Below are 20,087 nucleotides of genomic sequence, written 5' to 3'. Positions count from 1 at the left end.
TTTAAAATTTTAGATTTCGATAGAAACAATTTATTTACACATTTTTGTTTTTCTGAACTTTTGATTTTGAAAGAAAAAAAGGTTCGCGGATTTTTTTTGGGCCATTGAAGTACCAAAAAGAAATACAAATTTTCAAAAAATATTTTAAAAAACCATACAGAAGAGTTGCACAAAAAAAGTTACACTTTTGCACCAGGCGCGGCGCCGCAAATCACACTTTTTTTAACATGAACTGACTCAAAGTGTACACAGACCCGTGTTTCCATTAATAAATTGATTTTCAGCTGTAGGTAAAAATATTTAGTTTAAAACAATAACAAATAAAAATAATAATGCTTAATGTCGTCTTCCAGTACAAATCCGTAAATCTTCCAAAGGAGCAGAAGATTAGCCTAATCTCAGCCCATTTTATTTTTTTGTTGCCGTGGAAAACAATTTTTTTACATCATGATGAACCCTGAATTATATATGTTGCTTGTTTGATTGCCTGTCTGTTTGTGTCTAATAAACGAAAAAAAAAACAGCCGAACCAACCGGGCCCAAACTTGTTGTGGGACCTCAACCCCAGGGAATAAAATTTCAGATGGGCACGAAGAGCTCTAAAAGCTTAGTAAAGCATATATTGATAAATCATGATTTCAAACTAAATAATCTTTATTTTTATACAGATTGTGTTAGGTGTTATGAGTATACTGTAGAAGCATGAATATAAATTGGCAAATCAAATAAAATCACAAGGACGGAATTTATGTTTTATAATTACGCAAATTTACGCAAAAAATATGAGTTTTATTGCTTTAAATTTATGCAAAATTTGCGTTTAAGGAGAATATAGGCAAGATATCACAGCAATATATAATTATGTCAAGAATATTCATTTTCTTGACGGCACTTTTATATTTCAATTTCTGGACGTATTTTCTTAGATTGCATTTGTCTTTTTTTTTAAACTGCACTTTCCTTTTTATTGTAGTTTTTTGAAGCTCATCACCTCACACTGTACAATGTACGATGTACAGATTATGGTTGACGAATATATTAGTATTTGTGTTAAAGGACTTTATATTTACAGTTTGTCTTTTCTCATTCAAAACAGGTTCTATTTCAGATTTAATGGTATATAAGGTGGCATACGTTGAGATTAACGTTCTGATATTATTTTATCGGGGGTCTGGATTAATAAATCATGTTTTTCTGGATCAGGATTAGCTAATCCGGTTCTCAGGTTCTCTATTTATCTTGAGGTTTAAAGATTTTATGTCCTGAGCTGTTTTGTCGTTCATACTTGTAAGGCGAGTCTGAAGTATAAACCTTGCTGGCGGGGCAGCTGTGCTGGTGATAATCCTGAGCATAGGTTGACCCTAAGGAACCAGCCACACCCCCAGATAGGATTGAAGATTCCGCCCAGGTTTTCCTTTTCCCTGGGGACACACGTTCGTATCGTGCTTCACCACCGATCTAAAAAAAATGTGAATAAATTTGAAATTAAAGTTGAAATCCAAAAATTGAGGTTTCAAAAATATTAATTCTCAATTTTGTTTTACCTGTGACTGTCCTCTATAGCTTTGTTGAGCAGTGCTTAGGTAGGTTGTAGAGGTTGAACTTGCAAGCTGTTGCTGCTGCTGCCGGCTGCTACTGCTACTGGATACGATTTGCCGCTGTTGTTTGCTGCTTGAGATCAGCTGCTGTTGTTTAGAAGTTGAGCTGGAGGATTGATAAGCAGCTCTGCTCCCTGTTTCCTGAGAACTAAAAGCAGCTGAACTTCGACCTGAAGCTTCCGCGTTAGTTCTCGCTTCAGATCTGCGTCCTACCAGACCACTGGAATATTCATAATCTCGACCTCCGTAGGCGGCAGTTCTTCCTGTATGCGCTACTAGTTCAACTGCTCCACTTCTACCTCCTTCTCCTCCTCCCCATCCACCGCCCCAACCTCCTCCTCCACCTCCTCCTCCTCCACTATATTCATTTCGTTGTTTCTGTAGAGACTGTTTCCTATGATGTTCAATAACAGATATTTCCTTCTGCTGACCAACAGCTTGTGAGCTGCTCTCCCTGAGACTGCTTGCAAACTTGTCTGTGTTAACCGCTGTTATAATAGAGGACACTTCCTTGGATTGAACTAGAGCTCCGGCAACAGCAGAGGATACATTGGTTCTAGTAGACTGGGAGCTGGAATTAACACCAGACCTGGATTCTTGAACTGTACTGGATGCCTTTACTGCAGATTTGGCAGCTTGCTGGGATGTACTTGTCATCTGTACTTGTGTTTTAGAACTAGAGCTAGCGGCGTGGGCTGCAAATTGTTGTGATGTACTAGAAGCTTGCACTGCAGATTGATGAGATCTACTGGTTGAGGCACCCTGAGCCGAAGCTGAACTCTCAACCTTGGAGGAAGCATTAACTCTAGAGGTTGAAGCTACTGAAGAATCATCTCCAATACAAATATTAGATTTATCTCGTGTCTCTCCTCTACGTGAACCTGTAGACGCACTTGACATTCTTCTTGAACTGGAAGCTTCTTTAACCCTTCCTTCGAAGGAGCCTTCCATCTTGAGGTTATCCTCTCTCTTGACAATGCCGAACCTTTCTCCTTTCATTACAGTAGCTTCCTGTCTTTTCATGTTCATGCTTCCTTCAAGACGGAGATTATCCTGGTGCTTCACTACAGCTGCCTTCTCTGCTTTATCCAGGATAAACGTTTGGTTTAGAGAACTCCGGTTCTCCATTCTTCCTTCAACCTTGAGATTATCTGCATGCTTGATGACAGATGATCTCTCTACGTGATCATGCTTGACATAGTCTTGAGATTTTCCTGTAAAAATTACAAAATATAGTGTCTAAAATATCACATGAAAATTCATTCTTTTTTAGCTGCTATCGTTTCAATTATTAAATTTAGGCATTTTTTCCTTTTTTAGTTTTATAAAAAAATATTTGACTTTTACAAAATACCTATAAAAGAAATTGAGTTAAATTTAAATCTTCTAATGTCTATAGCTTTGCAACCTGATTGTGTACAAATTTGATTATTAAAACTAAGGCTATTTGATCTAAAAAAAATGTACAGTTTGAAATATCTAAAGTCATACTGCATTGGGTTGCAAAGCTATAGGAATTAAACAATAAGAGTTTGTGGCAAAGACTCGAATTCCTTTTCAGTTGAAATAGTTTCAATTCTTAATAAAGGAATTGAGTCTTTGCTACAAACTCTGCTTTTCTAAATCCCATATCTTTGAATTCCAATGTCGTAGACCTAAGATATTTCAAACTATGAATTCTGTTAGATCAAATAATATAAGTTTGAAATATCAAAGATTTACGACATTGGATTCCAAAGATAAAGGGATTATAAAATCAGAGTTTGTGACAAAGACTTAATTCCTTTAGGAATTTTTTCATTTAAAGTTTTCCAATAATTTATTTTTTTGATTTTTATAAAACACCTGTAAATTCTCCCTCAACTCTTAAATTATCTGCATGTTTCTTGGTTGCCATTCTCTCCCCTGTTACAGCCCAATCCTTCCTATGGGATTCTATACCTCCTTGCGTATGCAGATTATCAGAGTGTTTCACAACTGCTGCTCTTTCTCCTTTTCCAACAGCAGTTGAAGTTTCCCTGCCCTGTAAGGATCCAGCCTCAACCCGGAGATTATCCGTGTGACGGATAACCGAGGCACGTTCTCCACTTGTTGCAAAACTCTTTTTGTTTGAGTAAAACTCTCCAGAGTTATGCAGGTTATCACTGGCCTTCTTAATCTCCGCTCTTTCACCCTGAGTTGCCCATTCCGTCCTTCCCATCTGCATACTTCCTTCTAGTTTCAGATTATCAGCATGTCTCACTTGACTCATCCGTTCTCCTTTCTCCCACTTCTGTTCCTGTCTTCCAGTAAACTTTCCTTCAACATGAAGATTATCCTTATGATGAACTTGTTGTGTTCTCTCAGCTGCAACAAATGTTTGCTTTTCTTTCTTAGCAAACTCTCCCTCCATCCGGAGATTATCCTGATGTTGGACAATATCAGTTCTCTCTCCTCTAGTAGCATAATCCTGCCTGGAGTAGTCAACCTTACCATCCAGGTATAGATTATCAGGATGCTTCGCCACCTCACTCCTTTCTCCTCTAGTCGCCCATTCTTGTCTGGATACATTAAGTTCTCCGTCAACGTGGAGATTGTCATTATGTCGGACAATCTTAGCTCTCTCTCCGGGACTCCAAACCTGAGCAGGTCTAGTTTCCATCCTACCCTCGGGTTTGAGATTGTCTCCTCTTCTCACTACCGGAGCTCTGTCTCCAGGACTCCATCCTTGAACAGATTTACCGGAGAAAGTTCCCTCCATCTTTAAATTATCTTCATGATGAACAATTGATGCTCTCTGCCCGACTTGCCATGTTTGGGCCTCGCGTCCAACAAACTTTCCTTCAATCTTTAAATTGTCATCCCGTCTCACTACCTCCATTCTCTCTCCTGGAGCCCATCTCTCCGCTGGTTTACGCTCAAAATCTCCTTCTGGATGAAGATTATCAGATCTTTTAACCATAGCAGCACGTTCTCCAGGTGCCCAGGATTCAACAACACGTTTACTAAACTCACCCTCAACCTGGAGATTATCTGTATGTTTCACAACCTCTGATCTTTCTCCCATAGAGAACAAGGAGCTTTGCTTCTGAGCGAATTCTCCTTCCATCCTTAGATTGTCAGAATGTTTGATGATACCGTAGCGCTCCCCTTGTACATAGTTTTCGGTTTTTCGTCCTGTAAACTCACCTTCTACCCTCAGATTATCCTGGTGATGTTTTACAGATACTCTTTCTCCAGGAGCCCAGGTTTGATCAGGTCTCTTCTGGAACTCTCCTTCAGGTTGAAGATTATCATCTCTCTTGACAATATTTGCTCTTTCTCCAGGAGCCCAGGTTTGATCAGGTCTCTTTTGAAACTCTCCTTCAGGTTGAAGATTATCTCCTCTCTTGACAATATTTGCTCTTTCTCCAGGAGCCCAGGTTTGATCTGGTCTCTTCTGGAACTCTCCTTCAGGTTGAAGATTATCTCCTCTCTTGACAATATTAGCTCTTTCTCCAGGAGCCCAGGTTTGATCAGGTCTCTTTTGAAACTCTCCTTCAGGTTGAAGATTATCATCTCTTTTTACAATATTTGCTCTTTCTCCAGGAGCCCAGGTTTGATCAGGTCTCTTCTGAAACTCTCCCCTCATGTGCAAGTTATCTCCCGGTATGTTAACGGGTGCACGATCGCCTAAAATAAAGAAATAATGTTTTCGTCACAAACACTGATTTTCTATATCTTTGCTACCAAATTTCATAGACCTTTGATATTTCAAACTATGAATTTTTTAAGATCAATTAATCAAAGTTTGAAATATCAAAGCTTTACACCATCAGGTTTCAAATATATAAGGATTAGAAAATTTGAGTTTGCGAATACTTTATGTTTTAACATCAGGTAATTAAATCTGTTTAATGTATTTTTTTTGATTAGCTCAGCAATTTAAGTTTGCATGAAGTGTGCAAAAAATATTTGCAAAGTATGGTGTGTGAAATAAATAAAACTTAAAAGTGCATTTAAAAATAATCGATCTTCGTTATGTTATGCGTTACAATAGAATCTAAACTCCTTGATTCTATTTGGCAAACATCTGCTAAAAAACTCAGCAAAGAGGGCTGTACGCATTTTCTATGATTTATCTTTTTCCATTACAATAGGTGACTTGAAAATTGAAAATTAAATATTGAAAATTTCTATTCTAAAACCGTTTCTTATTGGTCGTAATACACATCTGACAAAAACCTGGAATCTGATTGGATGCGAAAAATTTGATAAACCCCATTTTTCTATCCAATGGCGTTTTATCCACCTTTAACAGGACTTGTGCCCTTCATTTCAAGCAGTAGCTAGACAAAGCAATTGAGTATTTGCCACAAACTCAAATTTTCTAGTACCTATATCTTAATATCCTGATGGCGTAAACCTTTGATATTTCAAACTTAGATTATTTGATCAAACAGAATTCATAGTTTGAAATATCTAGGGTCTACGACGTTGGGTTGCAAAGATGTAGGGATTAGAAAATCTCAGTTTGTGGCAAGACTCAATTCCTTTAAGGTTAAATTTAAACCCCCTATTCTGTGTTCTTGGCAAAAAGGTCCTTAAACTACAAAGCTGAGATTTAATTGTATAAAAAGAAGTAAAGAGGGAAGGTGAGGAGGGGTCCTTGAGCTTTATCGTTAGTAAAACCAATTTTCAACCAATAAATAAAGCATTTTAAATTAAGCACTTTTTTACTTCTTTGTCGGACTATAGCAATAGTTGCGACGAGTATATCTATATATAAATTTGGCTTGTCTGTCTGTTTGTATCCAATAAACGTCAAAACGGCTGAACCGATCGGGCCCAAATTTTTTGTGGGACATCTAGGGACCCCAGGGAAGGTTTATGAATGATCAAAATTTTAAATATTTGTCTCCATCAAAATTCGATCGTCATTAAATTTTTGAAAATTTTGAAAATCCGCGAAATTCTTTGTGAAAATCCGCGAATTATTTTTGTTTTGTTTTACGATGTACACAAAGAGAACATGTTCACAATATTAATTTAGAAGATGGGCGCGAAGCTCCCTCTAAGGCTAGTATTCTAAATATAACGTATTTAATTTGACAGATTTCAAATTAGAGATTAAAATATGTCTGAATTGTTGTAGTTAGTTTTTACGTGTGAAGGAGTAAGATTGGAACGAAAAAACAATTGAAATAAAATTACGAAAATTAGTAAATGAATTAAATCATGCAAAAAATCTATATTTCATAAACATGCTTTTAGTACCCAATAACAAATGCATGCACAATAAATACACTAAAAATATATTGAATATATAATTAACAAGAATACCTTAAAGCACTTCCTAAATACACAAAACTATCATGCTACGAAGGGAATGTTCTAAAAAGTCTGATCAAATCCAACTTTTGGTAAAAGTTAGCATATCTAAATATGATAGAGAACATTCCCTTTTACATATCCCACTTTACCTCTACTACACATACAGATTATTAGACCAGAAAGTAGGATTGATTGATTGATTAATTGTTGCTCCTTGAAATTAAACAAATTAGAGCGTGATCTATGGAGCTGAGTTTGGTGTTAGTGAAGTGTATCTACCTGAAACCCCACCACCTGGCAATAAATGATCAACTCTCTTTACAGCAACCACTTTTTCAGCAGGACTCCATGTTTGAATAGGTCTCTTCTGAAACTCTCCCTCCAAAAATAAATTATCTCCTCTTTTTATTATGTTAGCTCGCTGTCCCGCATGCCAAGATCTTAGAGGTCTTTTTTGAAAATCTCCTTCAGTTTTCAAATTATCTTCTTTCTTGACGATATTTGCTCTTTCTCCGGGAGCCCAGGTTCGATCTGGTCTCTTCTGGAACTCTCCTTCAGGTTGAAGATTATCATCTCTTCGAACAATATTTGCTCTTTCTCCAGGAGCCCAGGTTTGATCAGGTCTCTTCTGGAACTCTCCTTCAGGTTGAAGATTATCTCCTCTCTTTACAATATTTGCTCTTTCTCCAGGAGCCCAGGTTTGATCAGGTCTCTTCTGGAACTCTCCTTCAGGTTGAAGATTATCTCCTCTCTTGACAATATTTGCTCTTTCTCCAGGAGCCCAGGTTTGATCAGGTCTCTTCTGGAACTCTCCTTCAGGTTGAAGATTATCTTCTCTCTTTACAATATTAGCTCTATCTCCCGGAGCCCAGGTTTGATCAGGTCTCTTTTGGAACGCTCCTTCAGATTGGAGATTATCTCCTCTCTTTACAATGTTTGCTCTTTCTCCAGGAGCCCAGGTTTGGTCTGGTCTCTTCTGGAATTCACCTTCAGGTTGAAGATTATCTCTTTTCTTGACAATATTTGCTCTTTCTCCAGCAGCCCAGGTTTGGTCTGGTCTCTTATGGAACTCTCCTTCAGGTTGAAGATTATCTCCTCTTTTTAGAATATTAGCTCTTTCTCCGGAAGCCCAAGTTTGATCAGGTCTCTTCTGGAACTCTCCTTCAGGTTGAAGATTATCTCCTCTCTTAATATTTGCTCTTTCTCCAGGAGCCCAAGTTTGATCAGGTCTCTGAGCCCAAGTTTGATCAGGTCTCTTCTGGAACTCTCCTTCAGGTTGAAGATTATCTCCTCTCTTGACAATATTTGCTCTTTCTCCGGGAGCCCAGGTTTGATCTGGTCTCTTCTGGAACTCTCCTTCAGGTTGAAGATTATCTCCTCTCTTGACAATATTAGCCCTTTCCCCAGGAGCCCAGGTTTGGTCAGGTCTCTTCTGGAACTCTCCTTCAGGTTGAATATTATCATCTCTTCGAACAATATTTGCTCTTTCTCCAGGAGCCCAGGTTTGATCAGGTCTCTTCTGGAACTCTCCTTCAGGTTGAAGATTATCTCCTCTCTTTACAATATTTGCTCTTTCTCCAGGAGCCCAGGTTTGATCTGGTCTCTTTTGGAACTCTCCTTCAGGTTGAAGATTATCCTCATGTTTAACAATCTCTGCTTTCTCTCCTAAAATGCGATGTTAGCATGCAGTTTGTTAATTGTTTTAGTTTTGTTAGAAAAGAAGGAATAGCAATTAAGAATATTATTGTATGATGCATGCATCGATATAAGTTCCTGGTGTTTTAGATACTAATCCCTGGTTTCCTTGATAATAAACCCTGATAAACTAATTAATAAAACCTGGGCTCCTTAATACTAAACCCTAGTGTCCTAGAAACTAAACCCTGATGTGTTAGTTACTAATTTCTGGTAATTAGATACTAAACCTTGGTGTCTTTGATTCTAAAACCTGGTGTACTAGATACTAAACCCTTATATACTAGTTACTAAACTCTGGAAATTAGATACTAAACCCTGGTGTCTTAGATTCTAAAACCTGGTGTACTAGATACTAAACCCTAGTGTTCTAGAAGCTAAACCCTAATATACTATTTACTAAAGTCAGATATAGTAGTAGGATGATATCCCAGAAAGAGGATTATAAAATCCGCAAATGAGTAATTTCTAGAAGCATTAATGTACTTCTAAAGTGGTGACCCTGACATGTACTTCTAAAATATATTAGATATTGAAGTTTGTTCTATTAGATAGTTACTAAACCTCTGTATACGACCCTAGGGAGGGAAGGTGCTCCAAATCAGTTTCTTTTCCGGAGCACAATAATTTCTCTTCCAGAATTTAATTTGCTGTTTAATTTACTTTTTCTTCCAAATTTGAACAACGTTAAGACATTCATAATGTTTTGAACTTGTTTGTGACTTACGATGTTAAAAAATTAAGTTGTTTTTCGTGGAAAAACAATAAAAAAAATCAAGAGAATTGAAGTCACAAAACGGAACTCAGTAAGTTCTCTGATTGGCTTGACTACATTTCTTTTTGATCAAATTGAGCCTCAGATATAAAAAACAGCATATGAAGAGGGGGGGAATTGAAATGTAGAAAAAATTCGACTTAGTCACAACATACCAAACCCTGGTAACCTAGATACTATTCCAACTCCATCGTATTATAATTCCTGGTATCTAGATACTAAACCCTTAATCCTAGAGACTAATCTCTGTTATATTACATCCTATAAACTAAACTCTGATATCATATAACCATTTCAACAACATACTAAACCCAAATTTCGAGAAATCAAACACCTCCCCCGCCCCCACCCCACTATCTACTATATTCTTCTACATAATTAATTAACCCTTTAAAATGAATACAACCCAAAGCCGAATCTTTGTTTATCTTTCCTTTACAACACGAAAACAATTTTAATTAGTAAATTAGTAATATTGCATCATACTTTTTCATACATGTTAAACCTTAGGGATTATCCAGAATAAAGAACTAAAAATCCCAATGTAAAATTCTATTCCCGTCATACCTACAATATTTGCTCTTTCTCCAGGAGCCCAGGTTTGATCAGGTCTCTTTTGGAACTTTTCTTCAGGTTGAAGATTATCATCTCTTCGAACAATATTAGCCCTTTCTCCTGGTGCCCATTTTTCTGGCGATCGCTTTATAAATTCTCCTTCTGCTCTAAGGTTATCATGAGGTCTCACAACATTTGCTCTATCTCCTGGTGACCATTTCCCTTCAAGTCTCTTTTCAAAGTCTCCCTCTATTCTAAGGTTATCGGGTTGTTTAACAAAGGAAGCTCTTTGTCCTGGGGCCCAGGTTTCAACTGATTTTTTGTAGAAATCTCCCTCCATCACTAGATTATCACTTTGTAAAATCTTTTCAGCTCTAACTCCTTCTACCCATCTAGCTTCATCTCTACTCTGGAAAACTCCTTCTAGTTTTAGATTATCACTTCTTCTTACCAAATCTGCTCTTTCTCCAGGAGCCCAGGTTTGATCAGGTCTCTTCTGGAACTCGCCTTCAGGTTGAAGATTATCTCCTCTCTTGACAATATTTGCTCTTTCACCAGGAGCCCAGGTTTGGTCAGGTCCTTCTGGAACTCGCCCTTCAGGTTGAAGATTATCTTCTCTCTTCACTATATTTGCTCTTTCTCCAGGAGCCCAGGTTTGATCAGGTCTCTTCTGGAACTCTCCTTCAGGTTGAAGATTATCTCCTCTCTTGACAATATTTGCTCTTTCTCCTGAATATTTTGTATTACATGCAGATTCTCTAACTAAGGTAATACAGTAACAATAAAATCTATTAATCTTGCAAATTTTTTTCGAGCATTTTTATATTTTTATCATAACCAGAACTAATATTTTATATAACCTGGCATAAAATAGGCAATATTAGAATTTGTCTCATTAAAAACCAATGAAGCTAAGGTTTGATTTTGTACATGGAAGCGTTATTATGTAAAGATTTGAATGGACACTTTAGAGTTACTTTTGGTTGCTATTAGTTTTACACATGCAACTACCAACAAATTTTTTTCATCCAGATGGAATACAAATATTTATTTGGATCTTTTTGATAAGCTATTTAAAGATATTTCTACCAATATAAAGTCCATTTTTAAATATATATCATGTTGAAAAAATATAATAGTAGAATATGACAAAGAAAGAAGATTTTTTTAATTGTTAATATTGTCAAAATTTATGATCACTTTAGAGTGTTTCATAAAGGTTTAAGAAAATTTGACAAAGCAGATATATGATGGGTTGAGAGGAAGGTTGTATATCAAGCTTGATGCCTCTCAATGCGTTAATGTACTTTCAGCATTTAGAGAAAATTTAAATGATTTCTCTAATTAAACTGAGTAGTTTTAAATTTCAAACCGTAATGTACACATTATTTACGATAAAAAGAAAAAAAGACAGTTTTTTCAAAATATTTGAAAATTCATCTTAAAAAATATTGTACAATATACAGTTTAAAGCCTTAATTGTCAAAGCAAAATCCCACCGTAGTGGACATTGTACATTTTAAAAGCATTCTTGGTTCAAAAGATTTGTAATTATAATCAACCAATTTAACATAAAATGTAAAATTAAAGAAGCTATATTCAGAAGTTCAGGATTTACTTTATACTTAAACTGGTGTAAACTGCAGTATAATAACCTAAAACAATTAAAAGAGAAAAAATAAAAGCTAAGATTGTTAGGTTTTGACAAAAGAGAAGACAAAAGTACTTACCAGGAGCCCAGGTTTGGTCTGGTCTCTTCTGGAATTCTCCTTCAGGTTGTAGATTATCTCCTCTCTTGACAATATTTGCTCTTTCTCCAGGAGCCCAAGTTTGATCAGGTCTCTGAGCCCAAGTTTGATCAGGTCTCTTCTGGAACTCTCCTTCAGGTTGAAGATTATCTCCTCTCTTGACAATATTTGCTCTTTCTCCAGGAGCCCAAGTTTGATCAGGTCTCTTCTGGAACTCTCCTTCAGGTTGAAGATTATCATCTCTTCGAACAATATTTGCTCTTTCTCCAGGAGCCCAGGTTTGATCAGTTCTCTTCTGGAACTCTCCTTCAGGTTGAAGATTATCATCTCTTCGAATAATATTTGCTCTTTCTCCAGGAGCCCAGGTTTGATCAGGTCTCTTCTGGAATTCTCCTTCAGGTTGAAGATTATCTCCCCTTTTTACAATATTTGCTCTTTCTCCAGGAGCCCAAGTTTGATCAGGCCTTTTCTGAAACTCTCCTTCAGGTTGTAGATTATCTCCTCGCTTGACAATATTTGCTTAGCTCTTTCTCCAGGAGCCCAGGTTTGGTCAGGTCTCTTCTGGAACTCTCCTTCAGGTTGAAGATTATCTCCCCTCTTTACAATATTTGCTCTTTCTCCGGGTGCCCATTTTTCAGGAGTTCGTCTTAGAAAATCTCCTTCTGGATGAAGGTTGTCTCCTCGTTTAATCAAATCTGCTCTTTCTCCGGGTTGCCAGGTTTCTGGGATTCTCTTTAAGAAGTCTCCCTCAGATCTTAAATTATCTCCATGTTTGATAACCTTAGATCTCTCTCCAGGTGCCCAAACTTCCTCAGGTCTTTTCTCAAAGGTTCCTTCAAGTCTCAGATTATCATTTCGTTTGACTTGCTCAGCCCTCTCTCCGGGTGCCCACTTATCAGGGGTTCTACGGAGAAACTCACCCTCTGGATACAAATTATCCCCTCGCCTGACCATCTCAGATCTTTCGCCTAAAAAAGAATAAATAAAGAGGGTAAACTAGAGTTTTGATAATTATTTACTTTTTATTGATGTATATTTCTATATCTATTTATATACATGTTTGTTTATTGTTGGTACAGTACACTTAAAAACGCTAAAACAATTGGGACTTTTTTTGTGTGACCTGTGGACGGTCAAAATCATTTTTGCCTTCAAAAATGTTTCTAAATAAAGATTTTAAAGGTTTCATATTAAAGCAGAAAAATCTACGAAATCTTTAATTGTTATGTGTTTGAAGGAATTGAGTCTTAGTTATAAAATCTGATTTTCTAATCCCTATATCTTTGCAACCCAATTTCGTAGACCTTAGATATTTCAAACTGAAAATTTTGTTGAATCATATCGTCTAAGTTTAAAATATCAAAGGTTTCCACCATCAGCTTACCAAGATAAAGAGATTAGAAAATTCGAATTTGTGTTAAAACTCAAATCCTTTACGAAGGTAAACAATAAAACAATGAAAAGCTAAGAAAGAGGGAATGTGCCTTTTTAGATATGCTTACCTGGAGCCCATGTTTCCTTAGGTCTCTGATCAAAATCTCCATCAGGTTTTAGATTGTCACTTCTCCGCACTACTGTAGCCCTCTCTCCTGGAGCCCATTTCTCTGGAGCTCGACTGATAAAAGATCCTTCTTGTTTTAGATTATCATTGGGTTTCACCACCGATGCTTTATCCGCTGGTTGCCACACTCCTTCTAATCTTTTCTGGAAATCTCCTTCCATTCGAAGATTATCATCTCTTCGCACAACAGGGGCTTTCTCTCCGACCTTCCACTCCTCCTTGTTCCGTCGGAGAAATTCTCCTTCTATTCGTAGATTATCATCATGCCTGACAATATTTGCTCTTTCTCCGTTATGCCATGTTTGTTCTTGTCTTTTTTCAAAATTTCCTTCCATCTTCAGATTGTCATGTCTAGTTATAATTTCAGCCTTTTCTCCAGGTTTCCAGGTTGACACTGGTCGTCTATCAAAATCTCCCTCGGGTTTGAGATTGTCTCCAGGTCTAATAATTCCAAACCTATCTCCAGGTTGCCAAGTTTCAAGTTGTTTCTTTTCAAATTCTCCTTCCAGGTTCAAATTATCCTGTCTGCGGACAACCTGAGCCCGTTCTCCAGGTGCCCATTTATCCTGAGATCTCTTCTGAAACTGTCCTTCAATCTGGAGATTGTCAGCTCGTTTTACAACCTGTGTCCTCTCTCCGGGTTGCCAGCTTTCCACAGATCTTTTCTCAAAGGAACCTGTTAAATAATATTTATTTAAAAAATAATGTAAAAAAAAATTTATTAAGAATTTAGCTGGATAATAAATTACCTTCGTTTTTAAGATTATCAGCATGTTTAATCACATCCATTCTTTCTCCAGCATGCCATTCTGCTTTCTCAGTTCTAGAGAATTCTCCTTCCAAGTATAGATTATCTGATCTTCTAACTATCTGAGCTCTCTCTCCAGCATGCCATTCTTCCTGGGCTCGTCCGGTAAAATCTCCTTCAACTCGGAGATTATCCATCCTATGAACGATTTCTGCCCTTTCTCCGGCTGTTGCCCAGACCTGCCTTGAACCTTCCATGGTTCCAGTATTAGTTTTCAGATTATCCTCTCTTCTCACAGCTGTAGATCTCTCACCAGCAACATATTCAGGTAATTCTCTTCTACTAAACTCTCCGTCAGGTTTTAAGTTTTCTTGAGGTTTAGTGATTACTGCTCTGGATCCAGGTTGCCATTCTTCAATCTTCTTTCTCTCGAACTCTCCTTGCAGTTTAAGGTTATCTTGATGTTTTACTGTATCCGCTCTAACACCTGTGGAAGCCCACTCTTTAGTTGAATAATCTACTTCACCTTCACTTCGGAGATTATCTGAATGTTTTATCACAGTTTGTCGATCTCCTTGTTCCCACTTCTCCACTTTTCTCTTCTCAAAATCACCTTCTAGGGTTAAGTTATCGTGTCGTTTCACGATATCTGCTTTCTCTCCTTTGTGCCATTCTTCTCTTTTCCTGGATTGAAAATCTCCCTCCACATGAAGATTATCCTCGTGTCTCCGTATCTCTGCTATCTCTCCTGTCTGATACGTTTCAGTTCTCCGTCCCTGCATAGATCCCTCTAGGTGGAGATTATCCTCATGTTTTACTATCTCAGACCTTTCTCCGGCCTGGAAAGATTGATGCTCTCTAGATTGAAACTCCCCCTGCACCTGGAGATTGTCAGATCTTCTCACAGCTTTACTCCGTTCTCCTGGAGCCCAAGCCTGTAAACACGTAAACAAATCATTCATAAACACTATCAATATTTAGAAAAATTGCTACCTTTGTTACTGTAATTTTTTACCTGTGTTTCTTTAATTGCTACCTGTTTTTCTGTAATTGCTGCCTGTGTTTCTGTAATTACTATTTGTGTTTCTTTAATTACTATTTGTGTTTCTTTAATTATTTTTTTGTGTTTCTGTAATTACTATTTGTGTTTTTGTAATTACTATTTGTGTTTCTTTAATTATTTTTTGTGTTTCTGTATTTACTATTTGTATTTCTGTAATTACTATTTGTGTTTTTGTATTTACTATTTGTGTTTCTTTAATTATTTTTTGTGTTTCTGTAATTACTATTTGTGTTTCTGTAATTACTATTTGTGTTTCCGTTATTGCTATTTGTGTTTCTGTAATTGCTATTTGTGTTTCTGTAATTACTATTCGTGTTTCTGTAATTGGTATTTGTGATACTGAAATTGCTACCCGTGTTACTGAAACTGCTACCTGCGTTTCTGAAATTCCTACCCGTGTTACTGAAATTGCTACTTTTTCATATATGCGTTTTTGCTTCCTGCGTTTCTGTAATTGCTACCTGTGTTCCATGAATTACTACCTGTGTTCCATGAATTACTACATGTGTTCCATGAGTTACTACCTGTGTTCCATAAATTACTACATGTGCTCCATAAATTACTACCTGTGTTCCTTGAATTACTACCTGTGTTCCATGAATTACTACCTGTGTTCCATGAATTACTACCTGTGTACCTTGAATTACTACCTGTGTTCCAGGAATTACTACCTGTGTTTCTGGAATCTCGAACTGTCCCTCTGGATACAGATTATCCTTGTGTCGAACTATCTCAGCTCTCTCCCCAGAGGTTGCGTACTCCTTCCTTACTCCTCTAAACATATACGATATATAAGACCAAAGATATATAAACTTATGTAGATTGGACAGAAAATAAACATTACAGAAAATAAAATGCGCCGTTGGATGTTGTTCTATTGCGTACATCTAAATACAAATCGTACTGCAAAGATAAACAAACTCTTGTTGGGCTTTAAAAATTGTTGTGAATCGTATAGAATGGTTTCCATTTTTTATTTATTTATTTAATATCTATTCTTATCATTTATTCATTTTATTTACTCATAATCTAATTCATAAACAAACTGTGCACGTAGATAAAAAAAAATATCAATAAAGCAGGAAAATCTGAGAATGTACTGCAAAGACATAACAAAATCAAAACACTTATCAATCAGCGACACGAAGCGCTCTGGAAGAAAGTATCATTATTATTTAGTTGTAAAATCCCACCTTATTTCTCCCTCTAATCTCAGATGATCTGTTTGTTTAATGGCAGCAGATCTCTCAGCAGCAGTATACTCATGATATTGTCTGCTCTCAAAATCTCCCTCGGGTTTCAGATTATCTCCGTGTCGAACCATTGGAGCCCGATCTCCCTTAAGATTGGAGGGAGCTTTATCTCTTGTATCCTCTATAGGACCTGGAGGAAGGAGATTATCCCGATGTTTCACCAAGGCGGCCCTTTCTCCGGGTTCCCATTTCTCAGGAACCTTTCGGATAAAGTCACCCTCAATCCTAGAAAATAAAATTAAGTTTTTGCCACAAACTTAAAATCTCTAATCCCTTAATCTTTGCAACCTGGTAATGTAAACCTTTAATATTTCAAACTTGTTTAACTGATTTAACTGAATTTATAGTTTAAAATATATTCAGGTCTACTAGATTGGGTTATAGGATAAAGGGATTGAAAATCAAAGTTTGTGGCGAATACTCAATTCCTTTTGAATGATTAGTTCAATTTAATTAAAGAAAATAAGAATAAAAAAGAAAAAAAGATGATTGACAACGACCTAAAACCAACCTTAGGTTATCTTGTCTCCTAGTAACTACAGCCCTATCTCCTACTACTGCAGTATAATCCTCGTTATATCCTCTCCGTCCTTCCATCTCTCCTTCAACCCGGAGATTATCATCATGTCGTCGAACCTCAACCCTCTCCCCGGCCTCACCCCTGTAATCATCCATCTGTTGGGTTTGAAAATGCATATCTCCGTCCTGCTTGGTCCAGGTTCGGCGTCGGACGAGTTTAGGTTTATCCGTCCTAACTTCTCCATACTCGTTTCCAGTAGTAGTTTCAAACTCAAGCTCTCCGTCCACAGCAAGATGGTCTAGAGATAATACATATTTTAGATATAGTAATAGTAATCTAATCTTACATAACGGTGTAGCTTTGTATTCAACTGAAGTTAGTGCATGAAGTAGCTAGCGGATTTATAAAGACAATTATTAGGAAATTAGCGGACTTTTTTAAATAAAGAAAAAAGAAGATTTTTTCCTTGTTGATACTCATATAAGCAGCTATTTAAATGAAGGGTTAATAAAAATTAAGTTTTTATTCCCTTTGAGATGTATACCCCCCCCCCCCCTCGACCGACCTAATTATTCCATAGTAAAAACTTGTTCACCGAATTATTCCCTTGCATGTTGTTCAACCTTTTGCAGAACGTAAATAATAGTTTTTATCAGATTTCTCAATCTTAACCGTTCAACCCTGCAGGTTTAAGAATTGTTTGGCGCATATTTATCCATTTTATTTCCCGTTAACCTAGTTCTCTTTCATTCAACTTTAACCTGACAGTGCAGTTGATGAAAATACATAACTTTGAAACTATTTTGAGATTAAGTTTAAGTTGAACAAACTTTTGATACTTATCAGGTTGAAATTTACTTTTTCTAGCATTTTTTGCAATTTAAGATAAAATTGCTTTTATGTTATTCTATTTTCACGAAATACTGACCTTTCAATAATCGATATATCTTTGCAACCTGCTGAATTCTATTTGATTTAGCAGAAAATAAACGGCACTGCAAACCATGCAAAAAATAAAGCAGTATTTTGCCATTTACTGCTTTTAAGCTCAAGATAGAAAAAACCCGCTGCATTTTGCAATGTATATGTTTAGGGCTGCAAATATGTATAATTAAGACCAAAAGCCACGTTGTTACAATTTCAAGTCGAGATTGTCTAAAAATGACTAACATTCAGAGTTGTATGTTTTAGAGTGAATTGGTAGACGAAGTACTAGGTCAAGTTGTAAAGATATATTTTTTTTAAAAATTTGGGAGAAAAAGCTAGAAAAGAAATTACCCGAATGTTTCCTAATCACTGATGGAGACATGGTTTTTTGAACCTTACTCCGGATAATCTTGCCTCCCACCAACCTTACATTCTCCTCCTGGTTCCAATCCCTACTCACCAACCTACACAATTTTCTGTTTATCCCTGAACTTTGGAGCCATCGATAGAATTTATAAAATGTCGTCTTGCAATTTTCAATGGTTTTTATACTCCTATACCTAAATCTCAGTAATAATAAGAATAAATAAATAGCCATGAAAGAAATTGAGTCTTTGGAACAAAATCAAATATTTAAAACACAATATCTTTAGAACTCGATATTGTAAACCTTTGATATTTCAAACTCTTGATTACTTGATCTAACAGAATTCATAGTTTGAAATATCTAAGGTATGCAACATTTGGTTCCAAAGATTTAGTGATTAGAAAATCAGAGTTTGTGGCAAAGACTCAATTCCTTTGCGGAAACAGGTTAAAAAATCTTCATATAATTATTCAATTAAAAACAAAATATATGGAGCATTTCATTATTAGTAAGACGACATTTACAAATTCTTTTGATGTTTCCAAAGTTCGGGATTAAACTGTACACTGTCGTCAAATATCACGAGTTTTCCAAGTACTCCTTATATACGAAAACACAAAAAAGTTTGTTTTCATGGTGTAAGGTATTTTCTCAAAGGCAATTTCCCAAGTAACAACTTCCCAAATGTGCTATTTCCCAAGCGACAACTTCCCAAAGGTAAGGTTAGGCCTTCTAAGGCGCCGCAGGCTGCAAAAGGGCCGAGCGCTTCGGCTAGAACAGATGAGGGGTTGAGCGCTGCGGCTAGGACAGACTTGGGAAATGGCCGCTCGGGAAATTGCACAGTTAGGAAGTTGCCGCTTGGGAAAAAAACTTTTGGGAGAGTACCATAACATAATTTTCATAGCTCTGTATTATATTTTTTAGGAAACAAATACTTTGAGAGAAAATGCCCTGGATCCAAATCAACGGAATAAATCCTTGAATTATATTTATTAGAAAGTCTTAACTTAAAAAAAATGTTTAAAAATATTTTGAACATTTCTCTCATAATTTTGGCTCAGTTTCCGCTGGTTCTAGAAAAGTTTCTCGAATATGTTTATTATCTTCTCAGAATATAACTTTTAATGTGTTTGTTGAATCAATAGATATTTAATAGTAGTTATACTTTAATAATTATGGCAGGAAACAAAAAAGTACTTTCTCTTTGAACAGTTCCAACTAGGAATCCAATAATCAATATTTGAAAATAAAAGTATAAAAAATAATTGGAAACTTTTAAAGTGATACGAAATATTCCTCTAGTATTATTGGCTTATAGTCATTTGCTCTTTTGACAATTTGCTCCATGGCTAATCAACGTTTGCCCTCTGAAGTATTTGCTTTAAACTATTTGCTCTATAAAATGCGTTACATTGTAGACCAAGAAGGCTATAAAATTTGCCTGAGCGCGGTATAAGGGCAAATAATTTTACGAGCAAATACCGTAGAGAGCAAATGACATAAAAAGAAAATGGCCCTAAGAGCAAATGACGCGATAAAACAAATGAAATTAGAGCAAATAATGTAGTAATAAAGTATACCTAGCATTGCTTGCTTCAGTTGTTAGTGGTCGAGCTGTAGGCGTGGCCTCCTTCCCGCCCCTTGAAGGCGTGTCCCCGTTCTCTTTTGTAAATGTATTTTGTCTAACCACGCCCCTTCCAGTCTGCTCATCTGATTCTAAAATTTGATAAGGTAAATTATTTAATTAATAACATATTGATATTATAAAAGTTTTAAATGATTGCCACGTAATTTAATTCAAATACAGGATATTTGTGAACCAATTTGAGATTCGCATTGAAGTAATAAAATAATAATAATTCTTTTCGTGGCATAATGATAGAAAGTATCGATCTATAGATCTCAGAAAAAATTTTGAGAGCGGTATGATTAATTGGTGTTAATTTTTTTTAAAAATCAGAGAAAAGAAAAAGGAAAATACTTAA

The 20,087-nt window shown here is 36.3% G+C and overlaps 1 protein-coding gene across 1 annotated transcript in view; it reads right to left on the bottom strand.

Annotated features, from left to right (window-relative positions):
• Window positions 1-768: 768 nt before the first annotated feature.
• LOC111713064 (uncharacterized) overlaps window positions 769-20,087 on the bottom strand; it is a 34,090-nt gene continuing 14,771 nt past the window's right edge. The window contains exons 4-17 of the mRNA XM_023487854.1: window positions 19,683-19,818; window positions 18,087-18,199; window positions 16,800-17,106; window positions 16,229-16,513; window positions 15,707-15,809; window positions 13,974-14,907; window positions 13,166-13,900; window positions 12,232-12,631; window positions 11,646-12,178; window positions 9,928-10,644; window positions 7,170-8,555; window positions 3,444-5,249; window positions 1,545-2,812; window positions 769-1,458 (exon numbers count right to left, since the gene is read on the bottom strand). Of these exons, the coding sequence (XP_023343622.1) occupies window positions 1,231-1,458; window positions 1,545-2,812; window positions 3,444-5,249; window positions 7,170-8,555; window positions 9,928-10,644; window positions 11,646-12,178; window positions 12,232-12,631; window positions 13,166-13,900; window positions 13,974-14,907; window positions 15,707-15,809; window positions 16,229-16,513; window positions 16,800-17,106; window positions 18,087-18,199; window positions 19,683-19,818 (8,951 nt within the window). The 3' untranslated portion in view covers window positions 769-1,230. The remainder of the gene's footprint in view (window positions 1,459-1,544; window positions 2,813-3,443; window positions 5,250-7,169; window positions 8,556-9,927; window positions 10,645-11,645; window positions 12,179-12,231; window positions 12,632-13,165; window positions 13,901-13,973; window positions 14,908-15,706; window positions 15,810-16,228; window positions 16,514-16,799; window positions 17,107-18,086; window positions 18,200-19,682; window positions 19,819-20,087) is intronic.

The sequence above is a fragment of the Eurytemora carolleeae genome, unplaced genomic scaffold, assembly GCF_000591075.1.
Source record: "Eurytemora carolleeae unplaced genomic scaffold, Eaff_2.0 scaffold1067, whole genome shotgun sequence".
NCBI lineage: Eukaryota > Metazoa > Arthropoda > Copepoda > Calanoida > Temoridae > Eurytemora > Eurytemora carolleeae.
This window is presented reverse-complemented; position numbering and strand designations above follow the sequence as displayed.